The 26,174-nt window shown below is 32.0% G+C and overlaps 3 protein-coding genes across 5 annotated transcripts; 1 reads left to right on the forward strand and 2 right to left on the reverse strand.

Moving 5' to 3' along the window:
- Positions 1-228: 228 nt before the first annotated feature.
- Positions 229-12,057, reverse strand: LOC134713609 (very-long-chain enoyl-CoA reductase-like). The gene is made up of 12 exons (XM_063574954.1): positions 11,980-12,057; positions 8,555-8,605; positions 7,972-8,023; positions 7,713-7,757; positions 7,259-7,362; positions 6,750-6,862; positions 5,818-5,923; positions 5,085-5,157; positions 4,344-4,387; positions 2,248-2,305; positions 1,156-1,290; positions 229-547 (listed from the first exon to the last, which is right to left on the reverse strand). The coding sequence occupies exons 1-12, from the start codon at positions 11,983-11,985 to the stop codon at positions 420-422; spliced, it is 915 nt and encodes a 304-aa protein (XP_063431024.1). The 5' UTR covers positions 11,986-12,057; the 3' UTR covers positions 229-419.
- Positions 12,058-16,535: 4,478 nt separating this feature from the next.
- On the forward strand, positions 16,536-18,635 carry LOC134706492 (dynein light chain Tctex-type protein 2B-like). The gene has a single exon (XM_063565476.1). The coding sequence runs from the start codon at positions 16,976-16,978 to the stop codon at positions 17,621-17,623; it is 648 nt and encodes a 215-aa protein (XP_063421546.1). The 5' UTR covers positions 16,536-16,975; the 3' UTR covers positions 17,624-18,635.
- A 2,365-nt stretch (positions 18,636-21,000) lies between these two features.
- Positions 21,001-24,773, reverse strand: LOC134713625 (dynein light chain Tctex-type 5-like). Of its 3 annotated transcripts, none has more exons than XM_063574957.1 (2): positions 24,632-24,773; positions 21,001-22,887 (listed from the first exon to the last, which is right to left on the reverse strand). In XM_063574957.1, the coding sequence occupies exon 2, from the start codon at positions 22,762-22,764 to the stop codon at positions 22,150-22,152; it is 615 nt and encodes a 204-aa protein (XP_063431027.1). In that variant the 5' UTR covers positions 22,765-22,887; positions 24,632-24,773; the 3' UTR covers positions 21,001-22,149. The 3 variants fall into 3 exon arrangements, with proteins under 3 accessions (XP_063431027.1, XP_063431026.1, XP_063431025.1); XM_063574956.1 differs by lacking the exon at positions 24,632-24,773 and adding an exon at positions 23,355-23,610; XM_063574955.1 differs by lacking the exon at positions 24,632-24,773 and adding an exon at positions 23,397-23,607.
- Positions 24,774-26,174: the final 1,401 nt, after the last annotated feature.

Raw genomic sequence — 26,174 nt, forward strand, 5'->3', positions numbered from 1 at the left:
TGTAGTTGCCTAAAACTGCTTACATCTACTTTATTTGAACTTTGTTGGATATCTATCTCATTGGCAATCATACTAGATCTCCTTTTTTTTATCAAATGCAAAACAAAATGGTAAAATCCCCTACATGCCAACATCTGGTTACTGATATCTCTTTATTTACCCTTACACAGTCGAGAGGTTCTCTGACTTCAAAACTTTGCTGTGCATACAAATTCTAAACACAAAATATTCATTTTGATCACATTTAATATCAAAATTAGAAATAAAACTGATACAAGACAATAAATAAAGTGTTGACACATCATAACATCAAGCACTGTGCATTCAACTGGGTTAAGTACAAGATTAAAGAATTCATGTTTTTCTCTCACGTTATTTTTCAAAGCTTCATTTATTCTCTCATTTAAAATAGAAATTGTCTACAACAAGAAAGGGACAATACTCTTTCTTCCTCTTGGATAATCTTTGAACTCTTTCTTGTAGTTTTTATGCTTTCCTATTGCCCATACAGCCATCTGGTAAAATCCTACAGCAGCAAAAGTTGCAGCTAAAATAAAAGTATTTGGTTAGAAGGTATAACTGACATCCAGTGAAATATGTTCATATCTATCAAAGAAGAAAACTTCTTTTAAAAATATAATAATTGAAAGAACTTTCATGGGCTACTGTAGTTAAAATACCTGATGTTTTAGGACAACTGAAAGTCTCAATGATCATATGAATCATCTTTTAAAGACATTGATAAGAGCATTCAAGTTTGGAGAGGAACTCAAGTATTAAATTAATAGTTTTATTAGTTCTTCCCTTCAAAATCAACCAAAAGCAGTCTAGCCTAATAAAGGGTAATTGCATTTTGATATAATCAGACCACCTTTAACTCTTAATGAACTAAGTCTCAGTTTTTGTACCTTTAATATAGGTCAGTAATATTAAATAAAAAATTTCTAGCAAGATCAAACTTGAAGTCGATAGAGTGCAACTGCTCTGTTGCAGAAACCAAAGTATAAATTTACAAATAACAGCTTCACTATGTTTTTCAAATGGAATATTACTTTAATATACCATAAATCTTAAGAATTTGCTGGTTTATTCAAGGCATTTGAAGAAAACCACATTATGAAAAGTTTTAAGAAGCATGTTAAATATACTTGTTACCTGGTAAACACTGAGTCATAACACTGAAACTGATCCATGCCATTACTTCATAGGTGTAGTTAGGACAAGATACACATTTAAATAGCTGATTGAAGGGATTCGAGTCTGGTTGTGGAATCTTCCTGACTTTGGTACCTTAAATGAAAAGAGCATAATTTAAAGCACTTTCAAGAATTATTGTGTATGAAAGAGGCTTTTCCCTTCAAACAAAGCATAATGAGCTTTAATAGGATACCAAGACTGATGCCTCGATGTGGAGGTGGAAAAAGTTGCATCAACTGACATTTTTCTTTGCACATGCTGAGTTTTATTCACGTGAATTAAGCATAGCGGAGGCTTTCCATTCCTTTCTACTTAAATTATAAGAACACACTTTCCTATTTAGACATTCTCACTACCATGAAAAACTACTGTAACATATTATACTGTTTTAAAAGTGCATTTTATTTCAGTTCTTTTCTCTTCTTTAGTTATAAATATAGTCAACTCCCGTTATCTTGAAACTAAAGTTCCGCTCAAAGGAAGCTAGCAGGAAATTAATTAAGCAATAACTAGTATTGTATTAATCTTTTGTCAGATCCGATTATAGTGTTTATTGATCCAAATTACATTTTCCATTTGAAAGGTGTTGTAGTTTTCTCTGTTGATGTTTACATGTACATGCTTTATTCTCTCTAATTTGCAACTCACTATTTCATAACACAACTTGAACTGACTCAAGCTTAGCATTATGTACATGAATTTATGGCATGAAAATTAGGACAATCACTTTAATCCTAACATAGTTATAGTTCATTTAGCATGAAAATCGTGTCTAACTATCTGATAAAGTGTACTATAAAAAAATCATTGATTGCAGGATTGAATTAAAGGTGTATTAACATTTAGTGGATATTCCACACAAGTGATGTTTGACAGGTGTGGAAAAAGTATATGTACAGACTGAATGCTTAGTGTCAGAGAGTCATGAGAAATTTAGACCCATCATAATTTAATTCATTTAAAAGTACTTGGTAAATAAGAGTGGTCTATATGTAATTCACTATAATAAATAATATTTGATTGCATCTTATCTACATCTATACTACATACCTGCTGGTCTCATATTCTTAAAGCATAAGTGGACAGATAAGTTTCCTATTTCAGATAACTGTAAAATAAAAACAATGCATCTTGTTAAATATGTCCTCTGCACTCATATGTGTATTGATGGAAGCAGAATTTAAGGATACCATGTCATTTAAGGAATAACTGCCTAACAGGCTTACATACCAATTAGTTATTATTAAATGAAATTTATACTATGCATGCTCATTGTAAAATGCTGACCAAATTTGAAGTCTTTCTGATCACACTGGGAAAATGTGATAGAAATATTAAGATTATCCAACAAAACATAAAATTTACAGTATCTTCAGTTGTCTAACAGAGCTGAACAGATCTCCCATGATGCAACTCAACACTATCAAGCTTCTGACCAAATATGAAGTCATTCTGGTCTGTAGTACAAATGCATAGGACATATGTTTGACGACTTGTCTGTAGTAAAAATGCATAGGATATATGTTTGACCACTGGTCTGTAGTAAAAATGCATAGGATATATGTTTGACCACTGGTCTGTAGTAAAAATGCATAGGATATATGTTTGACCACTGGTCTGTAGTACAAATGCATAGGATATATGTTTGACCACTGGTCTGTAGTACAAATGCATAAGATATATGTTTGACCACTGGTCTGTCCTATGTTTAACCACTGGTCTGTAGTACAAATGCATAAGATATATGTTTAACCACTGATCTGTAGTACAAATGCATAGGATATATGTTTGACCCCTGGTCTGTCCTATGTTTGACCACTGGTCTGTAGTACAAATGCATAGGATATATGTTTGACCACTGGTCTGTCCTATGTTCAACCACTGGTCTGTAGTACAAATGCATAAGATATTTGTTTAACCACTGGTCTGTAGTACAAATACATAGGATATATGTTTAACCACTGGTCTGAAGTACAAATGCATAGGATATATGTTTAACCACTGGTCTGTAGTACAAATGCATAGTATATGTTCAACCACTGGTCTGTAGAACAATTGCATAGAATATATGTTTAACCACTGGTCTGTAGAACAATTGCATAGGATATACGTTTAACCACTGGTCTGTAGTACAAATGCATAGGATATAAAATGCATAGGATACATGTTTAACCACTGGTCTGTAGTACAAATGATTAGGATATATGTTTAACCACTGGTCTGTAGTACAAATGCATATGATATATGTTTAACCACTGGTCTGTAGTACAAATACATAGGATATATGTTTAACCACTGGTCTGTATTACAAATGCATATGATATATGTTTAACCACTGGTCTGTAGTACAAATACATAGGATATATGTTTAACCACTGGTCTGTATTACAAATGCATAGGCAACACGTTTAACCACTGGTCTGTAGTACAATTGCATAGGATATATGTTTAACCACTGGTCTGTAGTACAAATGCATAGGATATATGTTTAACCACTGGTCTGTAGTACAAATGCATATGATATATGATTAACCACTGGTCTGTAGTACAAATGCATATGATATATGTTTAACCACTGGTCTCTAGTACAAATACACTGGTCTGTAGTACAAATACATAGGATATATGTGTAACCACTGGTCTGTAGTATAATTGCATAGGATACATGTTTAACCACTGGTCTGTAGTACAAATACTTAGGATATATGTTCAACCACTGGTCTGTAGTACAAATGCATAGGATACATGTTTAACCACTGGTCTGTAGTACAATTGCATAGGATATATGTTTAACCACTGGTCTGTAGTACAAATACATAGGATATATGTTCAACCACTGGTCTGTAGTACAAATGCATAGGATACATGTTTAACCAATGGTCTGTAGTACAAATGCATAGGATATAGGTTTGACCCATATCAAGTCCATTCAACAGATTGAATTTCAAAGTATCAGCAAACATGAAATTGGTGACTGACAGATCCAAATGTATTTTCACAAATTATTATTGTGAAGCTAGCCTGCTTACCAAATATGATGTCATCCTAAATATATTCTACATAAGTATTAACCATTAATTCTGTTAGCATTGAAGCAGTAAATAATATTTCAGATTTTTGTTTTGTTTGAGTTCAAAAAGACTTACCAAGAATGCAGCTAATCCACCATATATCTGGAGATCTCCATATGCTTTAGATGAAATATAAAAACAATAAATTTTATCATTTATATTATAATATATAGACAAGAGAAACATCAACCCATTAAAACAAGTTTACCAAACATAGTTATCAAATGGTCAACACACATTTCAAAGATGTTTTCTTCAAATTTCGTGTTTCTTTCAGGGTTTTTTCTAATTTAATGTAACCTCTACTTTTATAGGGTTTTGAAAAATCTTGTAAAAAGAAGCACAAGCTTAAATAAGCAATCCTATCAATTCACAAGCAAAAATATATTTAAGTTTTACTTTCAATTAGTCACATTTAAGCGTAATGACAACATTAAAATGTGGATATTTCTATATGTGTATTTACTTTTCTACATTGGCTAGAGGTATAGGGAGAGGGTTGAGATCTCATAAACATGTTTAACCCCGCCACAGTTTTGCACCTGTCCCAAGTCAGAAGCCTCTGGCCTTTGTTAATCTTGTATTATTTTAATTTTAGTTTCTTGTGTACAATTTTGAGTTTAGTATGGCGTTCATTATCACTGAACTAGTGTATATTTGTTTAGAGGCCAGCTGAAGGACGCCTCGCGGTTCTGGAATTTGTTGCTACACTGAACATTGAAGACCTGTTTGTGACCTTCTGGTGATGTTTTTTCTATGGTCGGGTTGTTGTCTCTTTGACACATTCCCCATTTCCATTCTCAATTTTATTCTTACCTGGAGTAGTATACAGCGGATGATTGATAAAATAGCTGATAAAAGCTGAAAATCCCCAGTAATAACTGCAGTTCTGTAAGGTAAATAAATGTGTAAATATATATGTATAGTTACTGTAGTACACTGCACACATATGAAAACTACAAAATTAGTCTTTGACCCTTAGACATGAAAGGATGGGACCAAAAATAATCTTCAATCATAGGAAAATGTACCTATTTGTTGCATGATATATTTGACATTCCAGCATGAATGGCTTAAAATGAAAAAGGAATACAGAAAGATCTAAAGCTGTGTAATAAAATTATCTATTTAAGGAATGACTGTAATATATTTTTCTGTCTATTCGAAAGAACATAAAAAATTTGGTGCACACTGAATAACGCGCGTAGCAGGTTATTTAACAGTGTGCACCACATTTTTTATGTTATTTCGAATAGACAGAAAAAATATTAGTCATTTCTTATAATTTAAGTTATTTAATTATAAATTCCATTTTAAATCGTACAAAACCATGAAAAAACGTTGATGACGTCACAGTCACGTGACTAAATTATGTCTATGGGCTCATAACAAAATAACGTCAGCCAATCAGAAGACGTGTTACATGCAAAATTAAATTATTTACAAATAATACTCTCCAGCACAGATAAATTGTGAAATATTCAGCAAGGTCCATTTCAGTGTAATTGTAGTTTGATGCAATAATTTATAATATAGTACTGTAACCCACCTTAAATAAATTCATAATAGGCATTGTGGCATTGGAGAATCTATGTACAAATACTGTCTCTAGTAATCTTTTGATATAATGGAAGGAATAACATGCTGCTGCAATGCTGAAATATATAATGTTCAAATATAAATTTAAATCAAGACATATTTTTTTAAAGATAAACCATTCAAATTATTCAGGAAATTTAAAAAATAGATCTACTTTTTAAGAAATATTTCAGGATAAGAATCATTGTGTGACAGATGAATTGTAGAACACAAACCTGACAATAACAGAAAAGGTTAAATTAATTTTGAGAACACAAAACAAAGAATATGAGTCTCCAAGAATTGTCTGTTTTGTTGATGAAATATTTTTGAATTATCTCCCTTAATAGCAGGTCCTTCAAATAAGAAAATACTTTTTTTTTAAATGATCCAATCTTTTAACTCAATGTCAGTGGTTTACATGAAGACAAATAACCAACTTATTTACACCCACAGTATTTTTAATATTTATATCTCATAAAATATATTATTTTTTACATCAAATTACCAACTTGGGGGTACTTTTCAAATAAAATCTATCAGTATCTCGAAAAGCCATCATAATGTAACATATGTTTAGCATAAATATTCCATTTTCTTAAACTTTTTGTTTTAATTATCTGATCCAAGAGCCATCATTTACTGTAGTAAATTTTATTATTGATTGACTGATAGATTGTTGGTGTTTTAACACCACTATAAAGCACCACTTCAAAGCACCACTTTTGGGCTATTTCGAGAGGACAGTTTTTATTGGTGGAGGAAGAGGGAGTGTCAGGAGAAAACCACCAACCTTCAATAGGAAGTAGAACTACTTAGACCACTTGGTCACGGAGGCCCACTAAAAATTTTGAAAAAGAAAAAAATTCAATCTTTTTTTTTCTATAGTTTGTAACTACTAACTGTACTACATTGGCTCTAGGTTCTGCTGCTGCTGCTACTCCATAGATAATTGCTGGTCTGGTATAAAATATCAGGTATACTACTAAAGGTCCAGCATATTCACACATAAATACCTACAATATAGATATGATCATAGTAAAAAATATAGATAAAACATATAATACTTTAAAGTTTCATCCAGAGTGGAGTTTAATTAAACATACTAAATATAGATCTTTATTAGATGAGAAAAATACTAAAATGTCGTTGCCCAAATGAAAGTAAAAACTGTAGTCTCTTAAGAAATTCCTATTCTATGATTATTATAACTGTTTGATAATGCATGTGTTCAGCAAAATTCTGTAAATCTTGTTTCAATGAGAATTTAATTATACCATACCTCTTATAGTCAATTTTATCGTGTTTTTTTTATTCAGTTACAACATTTACATGTTCTGACTAAATCAATGTAAATCAATTAATATTTTGTTCTGAACTAAGATAATGTTTTTTTAATGAATCGAACTTACTGTAGACCATCCTATCTGAGGTCCAAGGTCTTTGAAATACAATGTTGGTTTACTAGCTAGTCCAAGTTCTCCCAATATATCTTCATCCTTCAACACCTTTCCTTCTGCAAGAAATAATTAACAGTGACAACATGTCCATGAATAACAAATTTACTAAAAGGTTTTCCTCAAAGCAACAACTTTTGTCAAAAAAGAATTATAAAATGAATTACTTTTGTAAAAATTATTGCCATGATCAAAATGTTTTTAATTTTCCACTTTTTTACACACACACAACTGTTACAACTGTAAGTTTCTACAGAATGGATTATTTTCTATACTTTCGATTTGTATGGTGCTTATTGTACCACAAATTAATATTGGTCTGACACTGTTTTTTTGTAGTTTGGTTTGATTTTTTTTTACATGTCAACACTACTTAGTAATATAAATATTTTTTGTACTTTTTACTTACTTGGATCAGACTTAAATGCTTGTCTAGTTGGATAAAACTTTGAATCTGCAAAAATAAAATGAAATAATTAAAATTTAAAAGTTTTATATGTATTTGATATCAGTGTATACTCTTGGATTAGTTATTAAACTTTACCATGTAATATGCTGCTTTAAAACTTTAAAAAAAATCTCCAGTAAATTGCTACATAGATATGTTTAAATGTATTGATAAAGTTTGATTTTTGTCAGAACCAGTATAAAAAGCTAGAAGAACTTACTTTTAGCCTGGTACAGCTTTTTGACGTCTGCTATTGTGGATTTTGCATTTAACTGAAAAAGAAGCATAAAATTGAGAATGGAAATGGGGATTGTGTCAAAGAGATAAGAACTGACCAAAGAGCAGATAACAGCAAAGGCCACCAATGGGTCTTTAATGCAGCATGAAAATCCCCCACCCAGATGCGTTAAGCATACATAGTAACATGATTATTTTACTTTATTTGCATGAATTGTAGATAAATTATCATGAATTCTTCTTTATAAAAAACGTAATATGTTCAAAACATGATTTTTTTTAAAACAAGTTACTGTATTAGCCATGCTAGCTTTGCTGAAAGGTTTATATTGGTTTATGAAACTTCATAAAGTGTTTGATACTTTTAAAAAATAATCATATAATATACACTTTATTATATATACATGTATATAATTATAACAGGTGTTTATCTGGGTTTTTTTTTTAAAACCTGTTACTGGTACCGATGTCGTCTGGGATGATTAATACAGAATGATAGTCATTGAATTTATGACACATTTACTTGTAATTTATACTACTAAGTATACAAAAAACACTATACTCACATCTTGTAATTTTATCAAAGACTTTCCACTCTTTGCATGTAGCACAGTGACCTAAGAAATAAAAATAGCTATTGTTTATTTGAATTCATAAGTGGGAATAATGTATCTGTTCAACATGAGACTGGTGCCTTGAATATTGATACAAATCAGTCATGTGTCCTTACTCTTTACAATATCATCACTCTGATTTCTAGTATAACATACATTATTCTTTGTTCTGTCATCAATGGGTACAATTATATTCATACATACATAAAATTGAGAAAGGAAATGGTTAATATGTCAAAGCGACAACCACCCGACCATAGAGCAGACAACAGCCGAAAGCAACCAATGGGTCTTCAATGTAGCGAGAATTCATGCACCCGTAGGCATCCTTCAGCTGGTCCCTAAAAATATGCATAATAGTACAGTGATAATGGACGTCATACTTAACTCCGAATTACACACAAGAAACTAAAATTTAAAATCATACAAGACTAACAAAGGCCAGAGGCTTCTGACTTGGGACAGGCGCAAAATTGCGGCGGGGTTAAACATGTTTAAGAGATCTCAACCCTCCCCCTATACCTCTAGCCAATGTAGAAAAGTAAAAGCATAACAATACGCACATTAAAATACAGTTCAAGAGAAGTCTGAGTCCCATGTCAAAAGATGTAACAAAAGAAAATAAATAAAATGACAATAATACATAAATAACAACAGACTACTAGCAGTTAACTGACATGCCAGCTCCAGACCTCAATTAAACTGATTGAAAGATTATGTCTTCATCATATGAATATCAGGCACAATGCCTCCCTTTAGGGGTTTAGTATCATACTATCATAAAATATATGAGAAGAACATAACCTGTGTCATGCCAACAACTGTTTTTTAGAAATAAATGTGTTTAGTTCCGATGCAAAGACCCTATAAGAATAAGTGAAACAATATTAAAGCCAAAATATGCAATCTTTAATGACCTGACAACAGTTTCTTAACTATATCCCTTTTTAATAAGTCTATTTAAAGGTTTTGTTAGTTTCTGAGAAGAATACTGACATTTTTGTGCTTTATACAGAATATTTCCATAAAAAATTGGATGTGAAATACCTGAACGTTTAAGATGTCTGCATGTTGAGTTATATTTACGAATTATTTCCTTATACCGGCATACATACATGTTAACATTCAAGGTAGTGAAAATCTTTGTTGAATGTAATATATTAGGCCATTTGTTTAATTCTTTGGATTTTTTTCATAAATTTTCATGCTTGGGTCTCTTACATGTATTCCTTCCTACACAGCTACTTTTGCAGCTATAGGTACTATTTCTGTACTAAAAATCTGTAGTTCTGGAAATCTACTTTTAATATTCAGTACTATTTATTTACTCTAAAATTATTGTAATATTTAGGTACCTGTATTTTACAGTACTTGATTTGTACTTGAAATTTAGTCACTACAGATTTTTGGTTGCTACTGTTACATTTTCTTAGCATTTTGAATGTTTTTCTATTTTAAATCTCTTAAAAGTTAGGATTTTCATGGAATATTGCTATCACTGTTGGTATCATTTCTGTACCAAAATATTTAGTACAAATCAAGTACTGTAAAGTACAAGTACCTTTTAAATATTACAATAATTTTAAAGTAAATAGTACTAAATATTAAAAGTAAATTTCCAGTACTACATATTTTTAGTACAGAAAAAGTAGCTGTGTACATGATATGTTATGCTCATTGTTGAAAGGTCATAATTTTTTCCAATGGCAGTCCAAATTTCTTGCCAAGATAAGGTCAACCTTCCATGCAGGACCTTCATATCAAATTGATTTGTTCTGTCAGATCCTGAAAAAACATCACATAGTTGCCACTGGATGCTGGTAATCAAACATCAATCACAATGACAAAAGCTTTGATTAATGTGGTTTTTGATGTAGATATATACATGAACTTTTTATGGGAGCATGGGCCTTGAAAGTTAACTCGTTTAATAACTTATTGACCTAAATAAAGGTTATACATTATTCATTTATCTCCAAAACTTTTTGATTCAGGTTATATATTTTTTTGACAATGAGGGTCAGTTGAGAACTAAACATCCACATCTATTTGGTGTTTCAGTTTGGTGGATTGTTTTCTCATTGGCAATCATTCCACCACTACTTATTTTAACATTGACAACAATAGATATTTTCCAATTTAGAATTTTCATTTCTGTGTTGCAATATTTCAGCAGAACCTGCATCAAGTGGTCAAAAGTTTCAATGCAGGCAGCCAAAATAATTATGTTCTCTTTCCCTAATATTGAAATTATTCACAAGCAAATTAGCAACAAACTTAATGTTACAAATTTGACAAAAATATGAGTGTTTTGTGTATTTGTGAAGAAATTGAATATGTCTGTTGCCAAGGAAAAGAACAACGGTATATCACTTAATCTTTGAAAGTATTCAATAAAGTTATTCATAGCCAATGGATATGTCATTATAATACAGAAGCTGATTTAGGGGGGGGTCGGACCTCCCCCTCCCACACCCCCTGCTTGAAAATCAAAAAATATTTTTTGTGAGCAGATTTCATTTCAATCAAAAACAGAAGGTAAATAATTAATTATTTCTTGTTTTAATGTTATCTTTACAATAAATTAAATATCAAGTAAGCACTTTAATAACAAGGCTGCACATTGTCCCTACAATTTGTTAAATACACACATTTCATAGTTACATTGGCAATGATTGGCATTGGAGAAAAAATTATAGGATCAAAGGATTTTAAATTTAAGACAACCCAAGGCTGTTATCCCTATATTTTATTACTTTGTTGGTTCTATAATTAAAAGACCTTTTCTGTTAGCTTGATTAAAAGAAAACTTCATTATCACTCTATCATGGAGGTCTCATTAGGGGGGAAAGGGGGTGTCTGATCCTAGATCCCGCTTTTTGTTTAGTGAAAATCTTGTATCCCGCTTCTCCATGCCATAATAGTGCATGACATTTCCCCGTCACGCTTCACTCAGTGATTCTCTATTTAATCAACCAAATTATTTTCTCAAAAGGGGGGCCCTTTATCTGCCCCTTTGGCTGAAAAATACTTCAAATATGCGTGACTGCACTATTTCCATTCCATTGGTTATTAAACTTCCCAGGACGGAATTTACAGCCAATTCTGAGTTTTATTCGTTTTTGACCACAACCTAGTGATTTTTTATACGTGTGAGGATAGTTATTTACCCGTATATTGACAGAAACAGGTGCCTGCGAGTTTGGCACATAAAAAGGTAGAAAACGTCTTGCATTGGTATCAACGCATGTGTCATCGGAATTAGTCATTTATAATGGAATAACTGTATGACAGCATTTTATTTGATGTGTTTATTTCCTTGCATGAAAATGAATGTGTTAAAATAGTGACAAATATATGTAGACTTTGACCATTACCTCCATTCTGCTGTGCTTGTTTGTTTGTCAAGGGAGATAATCGGAAAGGGAGATAATTTTGACTTATTTCACAGGCTAGTGGCTCATGATTCAGGATTTGGTGCTATAATGTCTATTATAATACATATATTTTTTACCACCGGCTAGCCTCTGGCAAAATAGCGATTCATATAGACTAAGAAACATAAACGTTAACGTTAACATGTAAATAAGAAATATCTTTAAAAGATAATTCTCTTTTTAAAGTGTATATTATGGGCCATGTAATTTGGGAAATAAAAACTTTTAGTATTCTGTATTGTATTATCGGCAAAACTTGCGAAATTGTCCATCATTCAATGATCTTATAATGTGGCAGTTTTGGTCTGCAGTGGCAACATTTTTATTGTACAAGACTTAAACACGCACCAGTTTTAACATTCACGCTTTATTAAAATATCAAATTAAAAAACAACAACTTTGGCAGACTTAAGTTATGCTATAAATGAAAAAATAATAGAGGCATATACATATATTTATTTGGAATATAAGCATATATAAGTTTCCCAGGCTGTCACTGACTGCTTGTCATCTCAAGTGCGTGTCGCCATTCGTAAATCGGGTTGCATGAATGAATTTTATTTCTCATAAACTACAAATTACATAGTTACAGAAAATATATGCAAACAGTATGATACAAACGAAGATACATGCGTGTACATGTTATACTGAAACTACCGTTAAAGATTCCTGATCTCAAGTTGTGACTTGAATACAACAGTGCTTTGTAATTTGCACCACAGCCTATATCAACAGTTACTACAGGTTTTGTTTAGTGCTGGTTTTTTTTCCTAAATTCTAAAATCACGTTTCCACAGTTAAATATAGTTGTCTTATTCAGAGTTCTCAAAAACCTGTATAAGATCTTCATATGATTTTTTGAGTCATTGCGATTATTTCATAAATTTTTGACAGCAAAGTTTAGTCTACCAGTTTGAACGTCAATGTAAGTTTCAATAAAACACTTATGATCATTTCTTTCATTTAGTCTGAACAATAATCTCAAACAAGAATAAATAAATAGAAAAACTGTTATATATAAATAACTATTTTGCCAGCTCCAGAAATATAGTGACAGTCTTTCAATCGTTTTGAACATTGTAAATTAAGAAACTTCACTAAGCTAAGATTTTTAATTACACGATGTTTTGATTATGATCTCATCCATTCACCGTAAGTCATAATTTTTAGATTTCACCTAATCTAAAAAATAATGTTTGAATATGTTTTACTAGTTATAATTCATCTCGGGCAAATTAATGAATAAATGAAGGCAACAGTAGTATACCGCTGTTCAAACGTCCCAAATCGATGGAGAGAAAACCAATCCGACGAACTGAGGACTAATCTAATTTTCAAAAGTTTCTATTGCGGCCCGTCTAATTATTCTAAATTGTTTTGAATTTCCTAATTATTTATAGAAATAAGAATCCAGTATTTTGAAAAATTGGGACCCTTGACCAGGCAAAGTTTGGATTAATACAAGTTTCATGGCATGTATGAAGCTCTATAAAGGAAGTCACCCCTCCTTAAATCCTCCTCTGGATATGGTATCATTGTCAATGAGACAACTTCCCACTAAAGACCAAATAAAATAGAAAGTAACAACTGTAGATAACCATACGGTCTTTAACAATGAACAAAACCCATACCGCACTGTAATTAAGCTAGTACAAGCTTACTTCTGGAATAACTGTATGACAGCATTTCATTGCATTGAGGCTCCTGACTTGGGATAGGCACTTACAAAATGTGGCAGGGTTAAATATAATTGCTGGCGCCAAGCCCTCTTCATAATCTGGGACAGTACAACATATAAGAAAAAACTGAAAAGAAAATCCGCTGGAAAGGACACACATCAAAAGATCGATACGAACACAAAAAAAAAATTAAAAAAAATAAAACTAAAGTTTTCTATAAAAGGAACATTGATGTGATCTTGTTTTATTCGAGATTGTAGAGCAATTTCTTAGATTTGTATGCCCGTTATCAGTTTACTATATGCCGGAACCTGATGTACAGTAGTTGTCGTTTGTTCATGTAATTATACGTGTTTCTCGTTTCTAACTTTTGTATATAGATTAGACCGATGATTTTACACTAGTAATGTTGTGGCCCTTTATAGCTTGTTGTTCGGTGTGAGCCAAGGCTCCGTGATGAAGGCCGTACATTGACCTATAATGGTTAACTTTTTTTGAAGTGTTATTTGGATGGAGAGTTGTATCATTGGCACTCACACCATATCTTCCTTTATCTATTCTCTTACATCTCTGTTCTTCGATGGAAAGATGTAGCGTTAACTTATAGGCATATATCTACCCAAATATTCCGCCAAAACAGGTGAAGAGGCATCTTTAGCTTGCAGCGAGTGGTGTGTACCTTTGCTCTGTGTTGATGGTAATTACAACAACAAACATCACAATGTACATGCAAATGTCGTCTATATTTAGTTTGTATAAAGCTCTTTGAAGGAAAATCCCCTTAAATCCTCCTCTGGATGTATAGATTACCGCATATATACGGTCTTCAACAATGAACAAAACTCACACCGCTTAGTAAATAAGCTATAAAAACCACCAAAATGACAAATGTGAACTTATTCATACGAGAAAATTAACGGCCTTAGACGAACAGTTTAGTAAATACTTATTTGAACCTAAATTTATGTATAATTGATTTACTGATTCGTGTTTGCTTAACGTCCAGTGGCTAATATTTCACTAAAATCAGGGACATGCACACTTAATTAAATAAAAAATGTAGTTCCTGTAGAGTCTAAGGAAGAAAATTTGAACTGTCACTGGGGAAAAAATAGCCCATAAGGTTACGACAGATATCATCTTATGATGATCTCTCTACGGCGTTTTCATTCCAGTTGCTTCTATTCAACCCCGAAAATAAGTTTCAAGAATTGTGGTATCAATTGATTAGTTTTCCATTACATCATTACAACTGTGTCTGACTTTATTTGTGACCGTTAGTGTAGGCCCATGATGTGCATATTTTTGTATCCTGTTTCATTTCGGAAGGAATTTTGGACAAACAAATACTTAAAAAAAGTTTCCAACGTTACAGACATTTAAATGTGGATACTGTATTACACATTTACATCTTCTTCTGTTTGATTTAACTTCCATACTCATTTCCGTCTTTTGACGTTGCTAGTAACATGTGTATTTTCTTATTACAGGCATAGATTACCTTAGTCGTATTTGGCACAACTTTTTGAAATTTTGGGTACTCAATGCTCTTCATATTTTAACTTGTTTTGGCTTTATGACTATTTTTATCTGAGCATCACTGACGAGTCTTATGTAGACGAAACGCGTGTCTGGCTTATTAAATTGTAATCCTGGTACCGTCTTTTATAACTATTATGTAAATGACTATCATACCATCCGTTGCAAGGTTAAGTCTCATTTGTTCGATCGACATTCATCCCAGTCGAGTCACGTTGCTGAACCATACTTAACATTCATTTCTTTACAATCAGAATGTGCACGAAATACTTGTCAATGGATGTAAAACGGTTTCTATTCCCTTGGCTTCTCGGTTTAAGATAAGAGCAGTATAATAAACATATAAGTATACACATGTAAAAGAGATATTTAAACCGACAAACAACAACCATGCATCAACATTTAGTTAAGAAATTGCTTTTCTTGCCATCTTCATCTTGGATGTAATCAATTGCAAAACGGCCCAAATCAAGTCATAGGTTGCTACATTCTTAACCAAACAACCAATGCTGTATTGAACGATTAATAACACGTATTTTAAGCTGCCTTAATGTTTAAAGGTATCTTATTATTAAAGTCTAAAAACCCTCAATCGCTTAAATGTAAATAATTACAAAAGACAATAATATATCACTTTATGCTATTGAATTTTATTTGTTTTAATTTCAAATTATAATGTTATTGACGTGTGAAATGTTTATTCACTTCTTATGGTAAATTGCAGGTCTCAGCTGTAGTAAGTTACAAAAACAAGAAGTTCCCAATAGCCTGAATCGATCATCTATGCTAGATTTATAATATAATGACAATATAGATGTGGGTATGCGTCACTGAAACAGCAATCCACAAACACAATTACAGATTAAGAATAACAATAAAAGTTAAACGAGTTCTCCAGTGACCCTTGTTTAGTCTAGGCGATTCGGCTTACACCTCCTTCAGTATACCAATATTTGTGTATATACCTTGCAAAATCATGGAGGTGGAAAAACGTATATACAAACGTGTAATATTTGTTATAGAACAGACTCCGACGGGATTAAAATCTGAAGATTTTAGATAGATTTAATTATTGATACTTCGTGATTTTTGTCAAATAATGGAAGTAGAACTGTGGCGAATAAATTTAATCCTTATATCTTAAAAGGTATTCTATACTGTATTTTCTTTAGAATTATCAATAATTTATTCCGACTTAAAAATTTCAATTTTTAAAGTATCATCTTAATTGGCTTTAATAGCTCTCAGTATTGTTTTCAGTGTAAATATCAAAATTTAAACTTTCAATACTTGGGATTTAATTGGCATTTATATTGCAAAATATTTATATTTATACAGCTAAACATCCAAATTTACTTCATTTTGTGTGTGTCCTTCAACAATTTGGATTCCGTACCCACTTTCATTAACATAAGAATCGAATTTGTGATTTTCTAACTCCATGGGACCCTTACTAGATTAATCTATTTGTCATTGTGTATTGGCGCGAAATCACTGAATAAAAAGATACATAAAAGTGAGATTGATCGGCTATAAACACTTTCATCTTCTTTGACATTGAACCAATCACTGCGGACAAAAGACATCTAGCCAAGATCGATACATATTTAGTGAAACATATCGATTTGTTTCCAATAAAACATTTAATACATCCGGATACATTTCTTCAATTTCATACATCTTGGATAAGGAGAAGAATTAAACAGATTTTAGGGACAATGTTTAGTAAGGCTTCTACATCTTCAGGAGGGGATTCCTTAAGCAAGGAAAGTTCAAGACTGGACTTGAGAAAATCCCAAGTCAAATCACCAAACGCAGAACTGTTCAGACGGGAAAGTAGTATGGCTTTAAGTTCTACGCCAGCTTCGAAAACTCCCCCACAGGGATTCGCTGCAGGTGCTTCACTCGTTGGATTACTTGCTTCAAAAAGGTTGGCAAAAAGGCTAAGCAACAAGATCCACAATAACCGTACTGGGAGTGTGATGAGCTCCAGATTGTCTGGAATGGGAATAAGACGTGAGCCAACATACCGCATGGAACCATATAAGAAATTCGATCCACAGAGAGTCGAAGCAGTTATTAAGGGTGTAGTCAGTGACAAACTTGGAGGATACAAGTATAACCCTAAACTTTGTGCTGTCATGAGTAAAGTGATTAGTGAAGAAATACGTGATAAAGTTAAGGCACTCCATTTTGACAGATACAAAATTATATCCTCTGTTGTAATTGGGGAAAAGAAAAATCAGGATATTATAACTTGTAGTCGATCTGTTTGGGATGACAAGTTAGATAGCTATGCAGTGTACAACTATCAAATTGACAATATTATGTGTGCTGTTACTGTATATGGAATTTATTTTGAGTGAATCAGAAACGTTCAGGTACGGACATGTTTACTGTATTCATACAAAGTTTGTAACCATGAAATATGATATTTTATATACAATGATTAATTATTTATTTTGAATCAAAACTCTTTATTCTTTCAATTTCCGACAAGAGACGTCAATAAACCGTATTGATTGAACATAACAGGTGCGATCCATACGCGAGGAAAAGTAGATGTTTTTACGTGTTATTACTGCTTATTTTATTCTTCTAGAGTAACCAATTATTTTCCAGGGTAAGTTGACGATGGCATACTGATACCGATATGTATCGGACCGTACGGTATTTCGACAATGAATGGTCTAAAGTTATACAATTCTAACCACTTATTGAAAGTGTGAGAACGAAATGTACGCTGAACATTTGCATTGAAATTAAATTAAATGAATATTGTTTTAACAGCGAACGAAGTCAGTAATGCAAGGATTTTATTTATCTCTACCTTTTCCTTTATTTTATACTATGCATGGCCTTGACTTTGTACCATTTACCTTAAAATTAAAATATACAAATGCTTCCCACCTATCGATGTTTGTCAGAAAAAATCTGAGTAAAGCCTTGAACTCCAAATAAACAATCGTTTTCTTCTTTTAATACTAGTAGCTCTAATCTTTGAACATGTAACCATGCATAGATGTATAACCCTACGGGTCATACATCTATGTTGTAACTGACTTAAACTCTTGCTTTACTATTCTCATTACTAAACTAAGTTGGAAAATGACAAACGTATAAAGAAAGCTCTTCCATGTCTAATGCTGTTTTAACTTTTGCCATTTTTTAATTGTATTGGGTTAGGATTGCAAGTTGCTGGTTTCGTTGTTTGATATTTGTCCAGAAAACACAAGTCGTACTAAAGTCAGTTTAAAATAGATGTCACAGGGGCGGTTCCAGCCATTTAAAAAAGGGGGGTTCCCAACCCAGAGTAAAAAGGAGGGTCAAACTATATGCTCCCATTCAAATGCATTGATCGGCCAAAAAAAGGGGGTTTCAACCGCCGGAACCGCCCCCACCCCCACCCCTAGATCCGCCAATGATGTCATATGAAGACTGAATTGGTCTTTTTTCTTGAACGGAAGTATTCAATTACCAGCTGTAGTTTCAAGCTATAGCTTTGTTTTTTTGAGATCACATAGCCGGATAATCAAACAAGTGAACAGAAGTACATACAAACAGATGGACTGACGGACTTCCCATCAATAAAACATCGCTTTAGAGATAATGGTTGAATAAGGAGTACTCACTTTCAATGGGAAAATGAAGGACTAGATATATATATAAATAGTGCAATCGTTGGTGTTACTATATACGCTATTGTTTGGCATACCGTAACAAAGACCATGTAGATCGAATATTGAGACAGCATTTTTTATATGTCATTTCATGTTTTGAGTGTTCCAGGCCGGGATTGCTTTCAAATTGTGTTTTTTGTATATATACTTAATTGTGTTTAGCTATGTGACTTGCATAAAAGCAAATCATACAAATGTGAATTGTTTAGTTTCTAAAAAAAAACCACTAAAATTCCTACAATACACAGATTTAAAAAAAAGAAGGTTTTCCTCGCCGTAATTTCAAGATAATCTTTGAAATTATATTTACCCTGCAAAGATGGTGATGCTTCACCAAGAGTATAATATAAACATGTATAGTATATACATAGCAACAAAGGAAATCTTCTGTATATGAGTGTAAATAACCATTTACTGAACGATGGGAACTATTATGAAAACCAGTCGATCGGCGACAATGGTTATAGAAGAAAAAGATTAAAACATTTTCCAGAGAGAGTTTCTTATTCATTTGAACTTTTCTTCCTTAAATATTATATATATATGTTTCAAATTTTCAGAAGTTTCTCCCATTGACAGGGCCAGTAAAAACATTCAATATGAACAATTTCTGCTATTTGAAAACATGTTAGGACAACATTGACATGAAAAATATATGCACATAATGACACTTTCTGGTATGTAATACACATAGATAAATCAGAACGTTGAACTGGCATTTGTCATCAATAAATGGACTATTAACTTTTCAAATGCATTCAGCTGGCATTAAAAATTTGAAAGAATAAAATTGAAATATTATAATAAAGTGAATACGTAACATGCGGCCTTATAGAGAAGGATCCTCGAATCAAGGTCGTCTCTGCACTGAAATAAAATCAGTTTAATTTAGCATAAAGTACAGAATGCACCGGTAAACACCGATTAATCGCTGCACAATTGATAGTTGTTACTACCTGTATTCTTGACAATTTTCTACGTTTTTCACTAAGATTAAATTCCGTTATATACATTAAATGTATGAAGTTAGAGAAGTAATCTCCTTTTAAGATTATGCAATGATTTGTACAGTAAAATCCTTCGTTTATGATTCTGTTTTTCGTTTTTATGTTCCAGTTGTTTGTGTTTAGAATTTAATTATTGATATTTTTTTTCAATTTATTGTCATGTTTAAAAAAAAAAGATCAATTCGTAGTTGCTATCTTTTATGTCAAACATTGCCATCACATGCGCTAATGTATATAGGATTTATATATCGAGTTTGCCATTGTTTGCACTGAACATTATACCTAGTCTTGAGTGAATTCACCAGATCCGATACAATCGCTTACTTTACTATCACTACTTATAAAATTCGCTAAAACTAATTAAGACAAGTGAGTTTGGTTAGATATGATCGGGTATATGGTATCATCATTTTTTTTTAGAAATTAAACTTTCAGTGCATACATTGGAAAACTATAATATCGAAATCCTTTACTCAAGAGCCTTTAAGTTTTATAAAGGGCGAGGTAAGCTTGGAGAAAGTTTAGAAAGCAAATGACAAAACAATAATTCGGCACTGTTGTCCATTTAGAAATACTCAACTGTGATTTCTGAACAATAAATTTACTCCAAAATAGTTCCGAATGGTGATACTGCATAGATTGATCACACCAATCAATTATCAGACTGCGGATTCATTATTATTCGTTGGATGCCAATTTTCGTTGGAACAGGTGAACCACGAATTTAAAGTTCAACGAATTGCAAATGTTCTATAGGCTTTGCACATGTTGTATGCACATATTGGCAAAACATGAAACCAAATATCGACGAAAATGAAAGGTTTTCGCAATCCACGAAAATTGGTACCAACGAAAATAAACAAATCCACAGAAGTGTTTATACAAAGTACTCCTCTTTTTTATTGATTTGGCAGTTCGGTAGATAAAAATAAAGAGATTCTATGTGCATACTCAAAACAGATTACATTGAATTTCTTCGGCGACATTGCACTTTTAATATGTCATACAATAGGTGTCTTAGTTCAAATGCTTAAAGACAAACTTGGCAACACGAAGTCGTAAAAAAAATATTTAATAATTTACATACGATGAACTACATTAAGATTATAGATATATATATTTATAAAGGAGCTTATTTCCTTTATATTTTTGGATTAAATAATAAACTTATAAATCTTCTACAATAGAAAGGTTCAACTAAAGAAGAGTTTCATTATTTGGTATCTAATATTGTATACACATCTAAATATTGCAGAAGCAAATATGAATCAAGGACTATGCATTTATAATAACAATTCGACATTTAAATTGGGTATATCTAGTGTATATCATGTTCCATACATTCATTCGCAAACGAAGTCCTCAACCTTCAGCCAGTATGATCACACATATAAACAATTTTTGTACCTCCTAAGTATCAGCGCAAGGTCACAAATTCATTAGAATTTAACACAAAGACACAGATGAACGCGTGAGAACGTTTCACGACATTTTTTGACTAATTTTCCCGTTGTGAACTTTCCATGTTTATATAGCAATGAAATTTTCAAATATTGTAATTATTTGTTGGAATATATAATTATACTCATCTGAAACTACATTTCACGGTATATATACAGCATACCTACACGAAGCCTCATAACAAACTCCCGGAAGCTCTGAGTTGAATTTCTTAGAAAATGCGACTGAATTTCATGGGACGGGCTGACAAAGGGACAGACAGAGGTACTAGAAGCGGGGTTTGATGAAATATTAAGAGAATACATAATGAGTAATGTTACTGTCGCTCTACTAACGGAATACATACGACTATTGGAGTTTATCGATCGCCAATGCAAGCCCGTCTCTGGTCTTGCTATCCTTATCATATTGTACTTGTTACAGAATAAAACTATTAATACGTTTCGATAATAAAAATGAAAGATTTTACGAGTTAATCCTTCACTGAACTGACAATTTATACCCATCTTAATCTTATTTATAAGTAGATCAGGTTTTTCAAAACAATATAAAAAATACAATCTATTCTACATAACCAAATAAAAACTTAATAGTGTAATATTTGTCACTAGCTTCTGCATGGAACTTCACCGTTACTAACAGGCAACGATGAGTCATGACTGACCTTTTTCATAATACGACCGGGAAATATTGTTCAGTATAATTTTGAAACTTCTAATAAACTAACTTCACTGAGCACCCATCTTATTCTCTGAAAATTCCATAAACAGTTGCTGAACAGAAGATCTCTTGGTTTTGAAATGAAGAAGTTGCGTAACAATCAAACCTATCGTCCCACGTACATCTGCTAGATAACATCATACCTTGATTCCCCATCTGCCCGATGGTTAGAACACATATAATCTTATATCTATCCAAATTTAAACCTTTGACTCGGTCTTTGATTTCATCTGACAAAGATTTGCCTATTTTTGGTGTAAGCCTTGCACTATATTTCATTCCGTTTAACCTAGAGTGTAAAACGTTTTCTATAATGTCCTTCACGTCCTGTATATTGAACTTTACTCTTGGTTCCATTCTGTAAGTAGGTTCCATTTCTGGTAGAGGCACAGTAGCTATGGATGACGCTTTGCGATTCCCGAGAGCTTTCATGGAAAGTTTCTTTGCAAATCTTCGTGATGCCATAAGTCCTATAAGTGATGGTCCGGCGGTGCTTTGACGAGGACCCATGATACTTTTCTTTCGCTCTGAGGAATCGGCTATCGACGGACTCCTTACTTTTTCATTTGGAGTTACGGCCTTTCTCTCCAACTCCGCTTCCTGCGTTGCTGCAGCTGCAGCTTGTAGTCTTTTCAACATTTTCGAAATATGTCAACAAATAGGTATTACAATCCACATTCACATGTATATATATAAAAGACAATTTCGTAGAAGCGTATCCAAGCTGTGTTTAGATCAATGCACAATTATATTCCTTAACACCTGAAATACACAAGATCGTAATAAACATTGTATTAAGCTTGTGTTTACTTATAAGTGGAATAAGAATACTCAGGCGCACAAAGAAAGGACTGAATAATAAAATAAGTAAGACTATTTGGAGATTTAAAACATTTAAAGTAATTACTATACATTATTTTGAAATTCTGCCACTTGTTTTGACAGTTATGATAATGGTGTAGATTTTATAAGATTCAACTTATCATATTTCAAAAATCGTTTGAACTGATATGTTGAGATGAAATGGCAATTCTTTAATTTTTTTAATTGCCGAATCTATTATTGAAGTGGATAAAAGATTTTTAACAATTATAATGAGACATAGGTATAGGCTTTACAAAACAAGGAAGCGAGGGTCATTACGGTTAAAAAAAGCACACGTGAAATAATTTTTTTAATAAAAAGCCATTGATATCAATATTTGACATAAAGTATATAAAAAAACTTACGTAGACTTTGAGAATTAGAGTGAATAAATATGATGAGCTTACCAATACATCATGTTAGCGTCCTGCTGCTGACATGGCAACCAATGATACGTTAGAAGTAAAAGTACGATCAACAATTAAACATATATGGTTTGTTGAAAATATTTAAATTAGTATTCAAACCAATCAATAGTTTTCCGAGCTTAGTCAATATGAAGTAATTTTGAATGAAAATATTATTCTCCCAGTTCCATAAAGCTTTAAAATATACAAGAGAAATATCGACCATAACTTAAACATATAATTTCCCAAGTCGTTCATTTAAAGGCTTTAAATTATGAAAACAAATTCTATTTTTACAAAAACTTGAGTCTATAGATGATTTAATTTATATCTCAGATTTTTTCAAAAAGATAAAAAGACTGAAATTTAATTTTGAAATCATGACATTGTCAATTAATCATTCAACTTGCCTTTTAAATTTAAGTAAAGAAAAATATAAAAGAAATGTGAGCAAGTTTGTATTATACAAGAACCCCAGTGCATGTATAATTACTTTGCTAACTGGTAAAGCACTAACTAGAACCACCAGAGTACTTTATCTGTTTAATTTAAACGTCTGCATTCTTCATCCTTACATTTGTTTGAATCAGGGATGCTGAATGACAGACTTACTTCTTCTTATCTCAGTGGCGGATACAGGGTACGAAGAAAAAAGGGGGGGGGTGTAGTTGTGTGTAATGGGAGAAACATGTATATAAAGAAGATTGTATGCCGTCCTAAATGATATTTTTTTTCGATCAGAGGGAATTTAAAGCTTCTTTTTTTGTGAATTTGATAAGGCGTAAAAGCGTTGAGCGACGTACATTTTCTATGAAGGACGGAAGCGGCGATTCGTTCTAATAATGTGCAATCTAAGGCGCCGTTCCGTGTTGAAGACCGTATAAATCTATGGTTTACTTTTACAAATTGTGACATGGACGGAGAATTGTCTCATTGACATTCATACCACATATTCTTATATCCATTAAATAAAATCTAGAGAAATTGAATTAAACAAGAATGTGTCCTAAATACTAGTACACGGATGCCCCACTAGCACTATCATTTTCTATGTTCAGTGGACCTTGAAATTTGGATCAAAACTCTTCTTTGGCATAAACAGTAGAAAGATAATATAATAGATATAACATGTGTACTAAGTTTCAAGTTGAATGGACTTCATCTTCATTAAAAACTAACTTGACCACAAACTTTAAAAAGTGCAAAACAATTATAATGACATATTGTAAACTTACATTTTATATTCAATTTGTCCAATGTTGAAAAGCTAGCCGAATTCCAATATAACCGATCTTAATGATTATCAGCAAAAAACAAATCTGCACCCAATGCCTACAGATTCCTTTTTGTTACAACGCTATTATTTTTCAAAATTTATTCATCATAACAAAGAAATGAATGTTCAAAACTAGAATTATCACCAATTAATCTGGATTTAATTGAAATTAAACTACTAAATAATTTAAACGTAAAATAAGTATATTAAATCAACTATAATCATATTTCCTATACTAATCTGTTGTGGTTAATCTCACGCTACAAATAACCAGACTTAAGCTAACAAATACTTTACTTTGTCCATCAATTAGTGTGATCAATATAGTAATTTTAATATTACATTACCTAATATTACAGCTTATATTATACAACTGGTACAGTTCTCACACTTTGCAAGGATCATAAAGCTAGACAAGCAATATTGCTGTTTGAAGCAAAACTATAGAGGCCCAAAGATACACTGATAAATATTGCTTGAACAAGGTTCGTGGTATTAATGCAATTTTAATATGTCCATAGGGAATAACAGATTATCAGAACAATACAAGTTGTATATATGTTTTGGTATCTCGAAGGCATGATAACGTTAGTGACTTCTGTAGACGGTTAAATGGATGTTGTAGTTCTGTGCAATCTTCTGTTTTAAATCAATGAAATATAATCATTAACATGAATGCCTATTCAGAGGTAAACATGTATGGTGACTGAAACTTTTGAATAATGTATGAATGCTTATTTGGGTCATTCTATGCAAATTGTATTCTGATACAAAACTAGAGGCTCTTAAGAGCCTGTGTTGCTCACCTTGGTCTAAGTGCATATCAAACAAAGGAAACAGATGGATTCAAGACACAATTGTGTTTGGTGATGGTGATGTGTTTGTAGATCATACTTTACTGATCATTCTTGCTACTTAAAATTTTCTCTATCTGTAATGAACCTGGCCCTTTAGTTATAGAGGAAAACATTTTGTAAAAACTTGCCAAAATTTACCAAATTAATGAAAATTGTTAAAAATTTACTATAAAGGGCAATAACTCCTTAAGGGGTCAACTGACCATTTAAGTCATGTGACTTATTTGTAGATATTAATTTGCTGAACATTATTGCTGTTTTCAGTTTATCTCTATCTATAATAGTATTCAAGATAATAACCCAAAACGGCAAAATTTCTTTACAAATTACCTATTTTTTTAATTTTTTTTTTGGGGGGGGGGGGCAGTAACCCAACAACCAGTTGTCCGATTCATTTGAAAATTTCAGGGCAGAAAGATATTTACTAGATAAACAAATCAATTTGTTTCAGTAGTTTCAGAGGGGAAGATTTTTGTAAAAGATTACAAAAATTTACGAAATATTTGTAAAAAATGACTATTAAGAACAATAAGTCTGTACCATTTTGATCATGTTGACTTATTTGTAGATCTTACTTTGCTGAACATAATGACTATTTATAATAATTTTCAAGATAATAACCGAAAACGACAAAAATTTCCTTAA

The sequence above is a fragment of the Mytilus trossulus genome, chromosome 1 (assembly GCF_036588685.1).
Source record: "Mytilus trossulus isolate FHL-02 chromosome 1, PNRI_Mtr1.1.1.hap1, whole genome shotgun sequence".
Classification (NCBI taxonomy): Eukaryota; Metazoa; Mollusca; class Bivalvia; order Mytilida; family Mytilidae; genus Mytilus; species Mytilus trossulus.

What these genes read in the sequence shown, in the direction of transcription:
- LOC134713609 (XM_063574954.1), bottom strand. An exon ending in AGCATTTAAGTCTGATCCAA is followed by an intron (nt 7,363 to 7,712) that starts GTAAGTAAAAAG and finishes TATTTCTTGCAG; the next exon opens with AAGGAAAGGTGTTGAAGGAT. An exon ending in CTATTATGAATTTATTTAAG is followed by an intron (nt 5,158 to 5,817) that starts GTGGGTTACAGT and finishes TTTACCTTACAG; the next exon opens with AACTGCAGTTATTACTGGGG.
- LOC134706492 (XM_063565476.1), top strand. Translation starts at nt 16,976, where the DNA reads ATGTTTAGTAAGGCTTCTACATCTTCAGGAGGGGATTCCTTAAGCAAG.
- LOC134713625 (XM_063574957.1), bottom strand. Translation starts at nt 22,764, where the DNA reads ATGTTGAAAAGACTACAAGCTGCAGCTGCAGCAACGCAGGAAGCGGAG.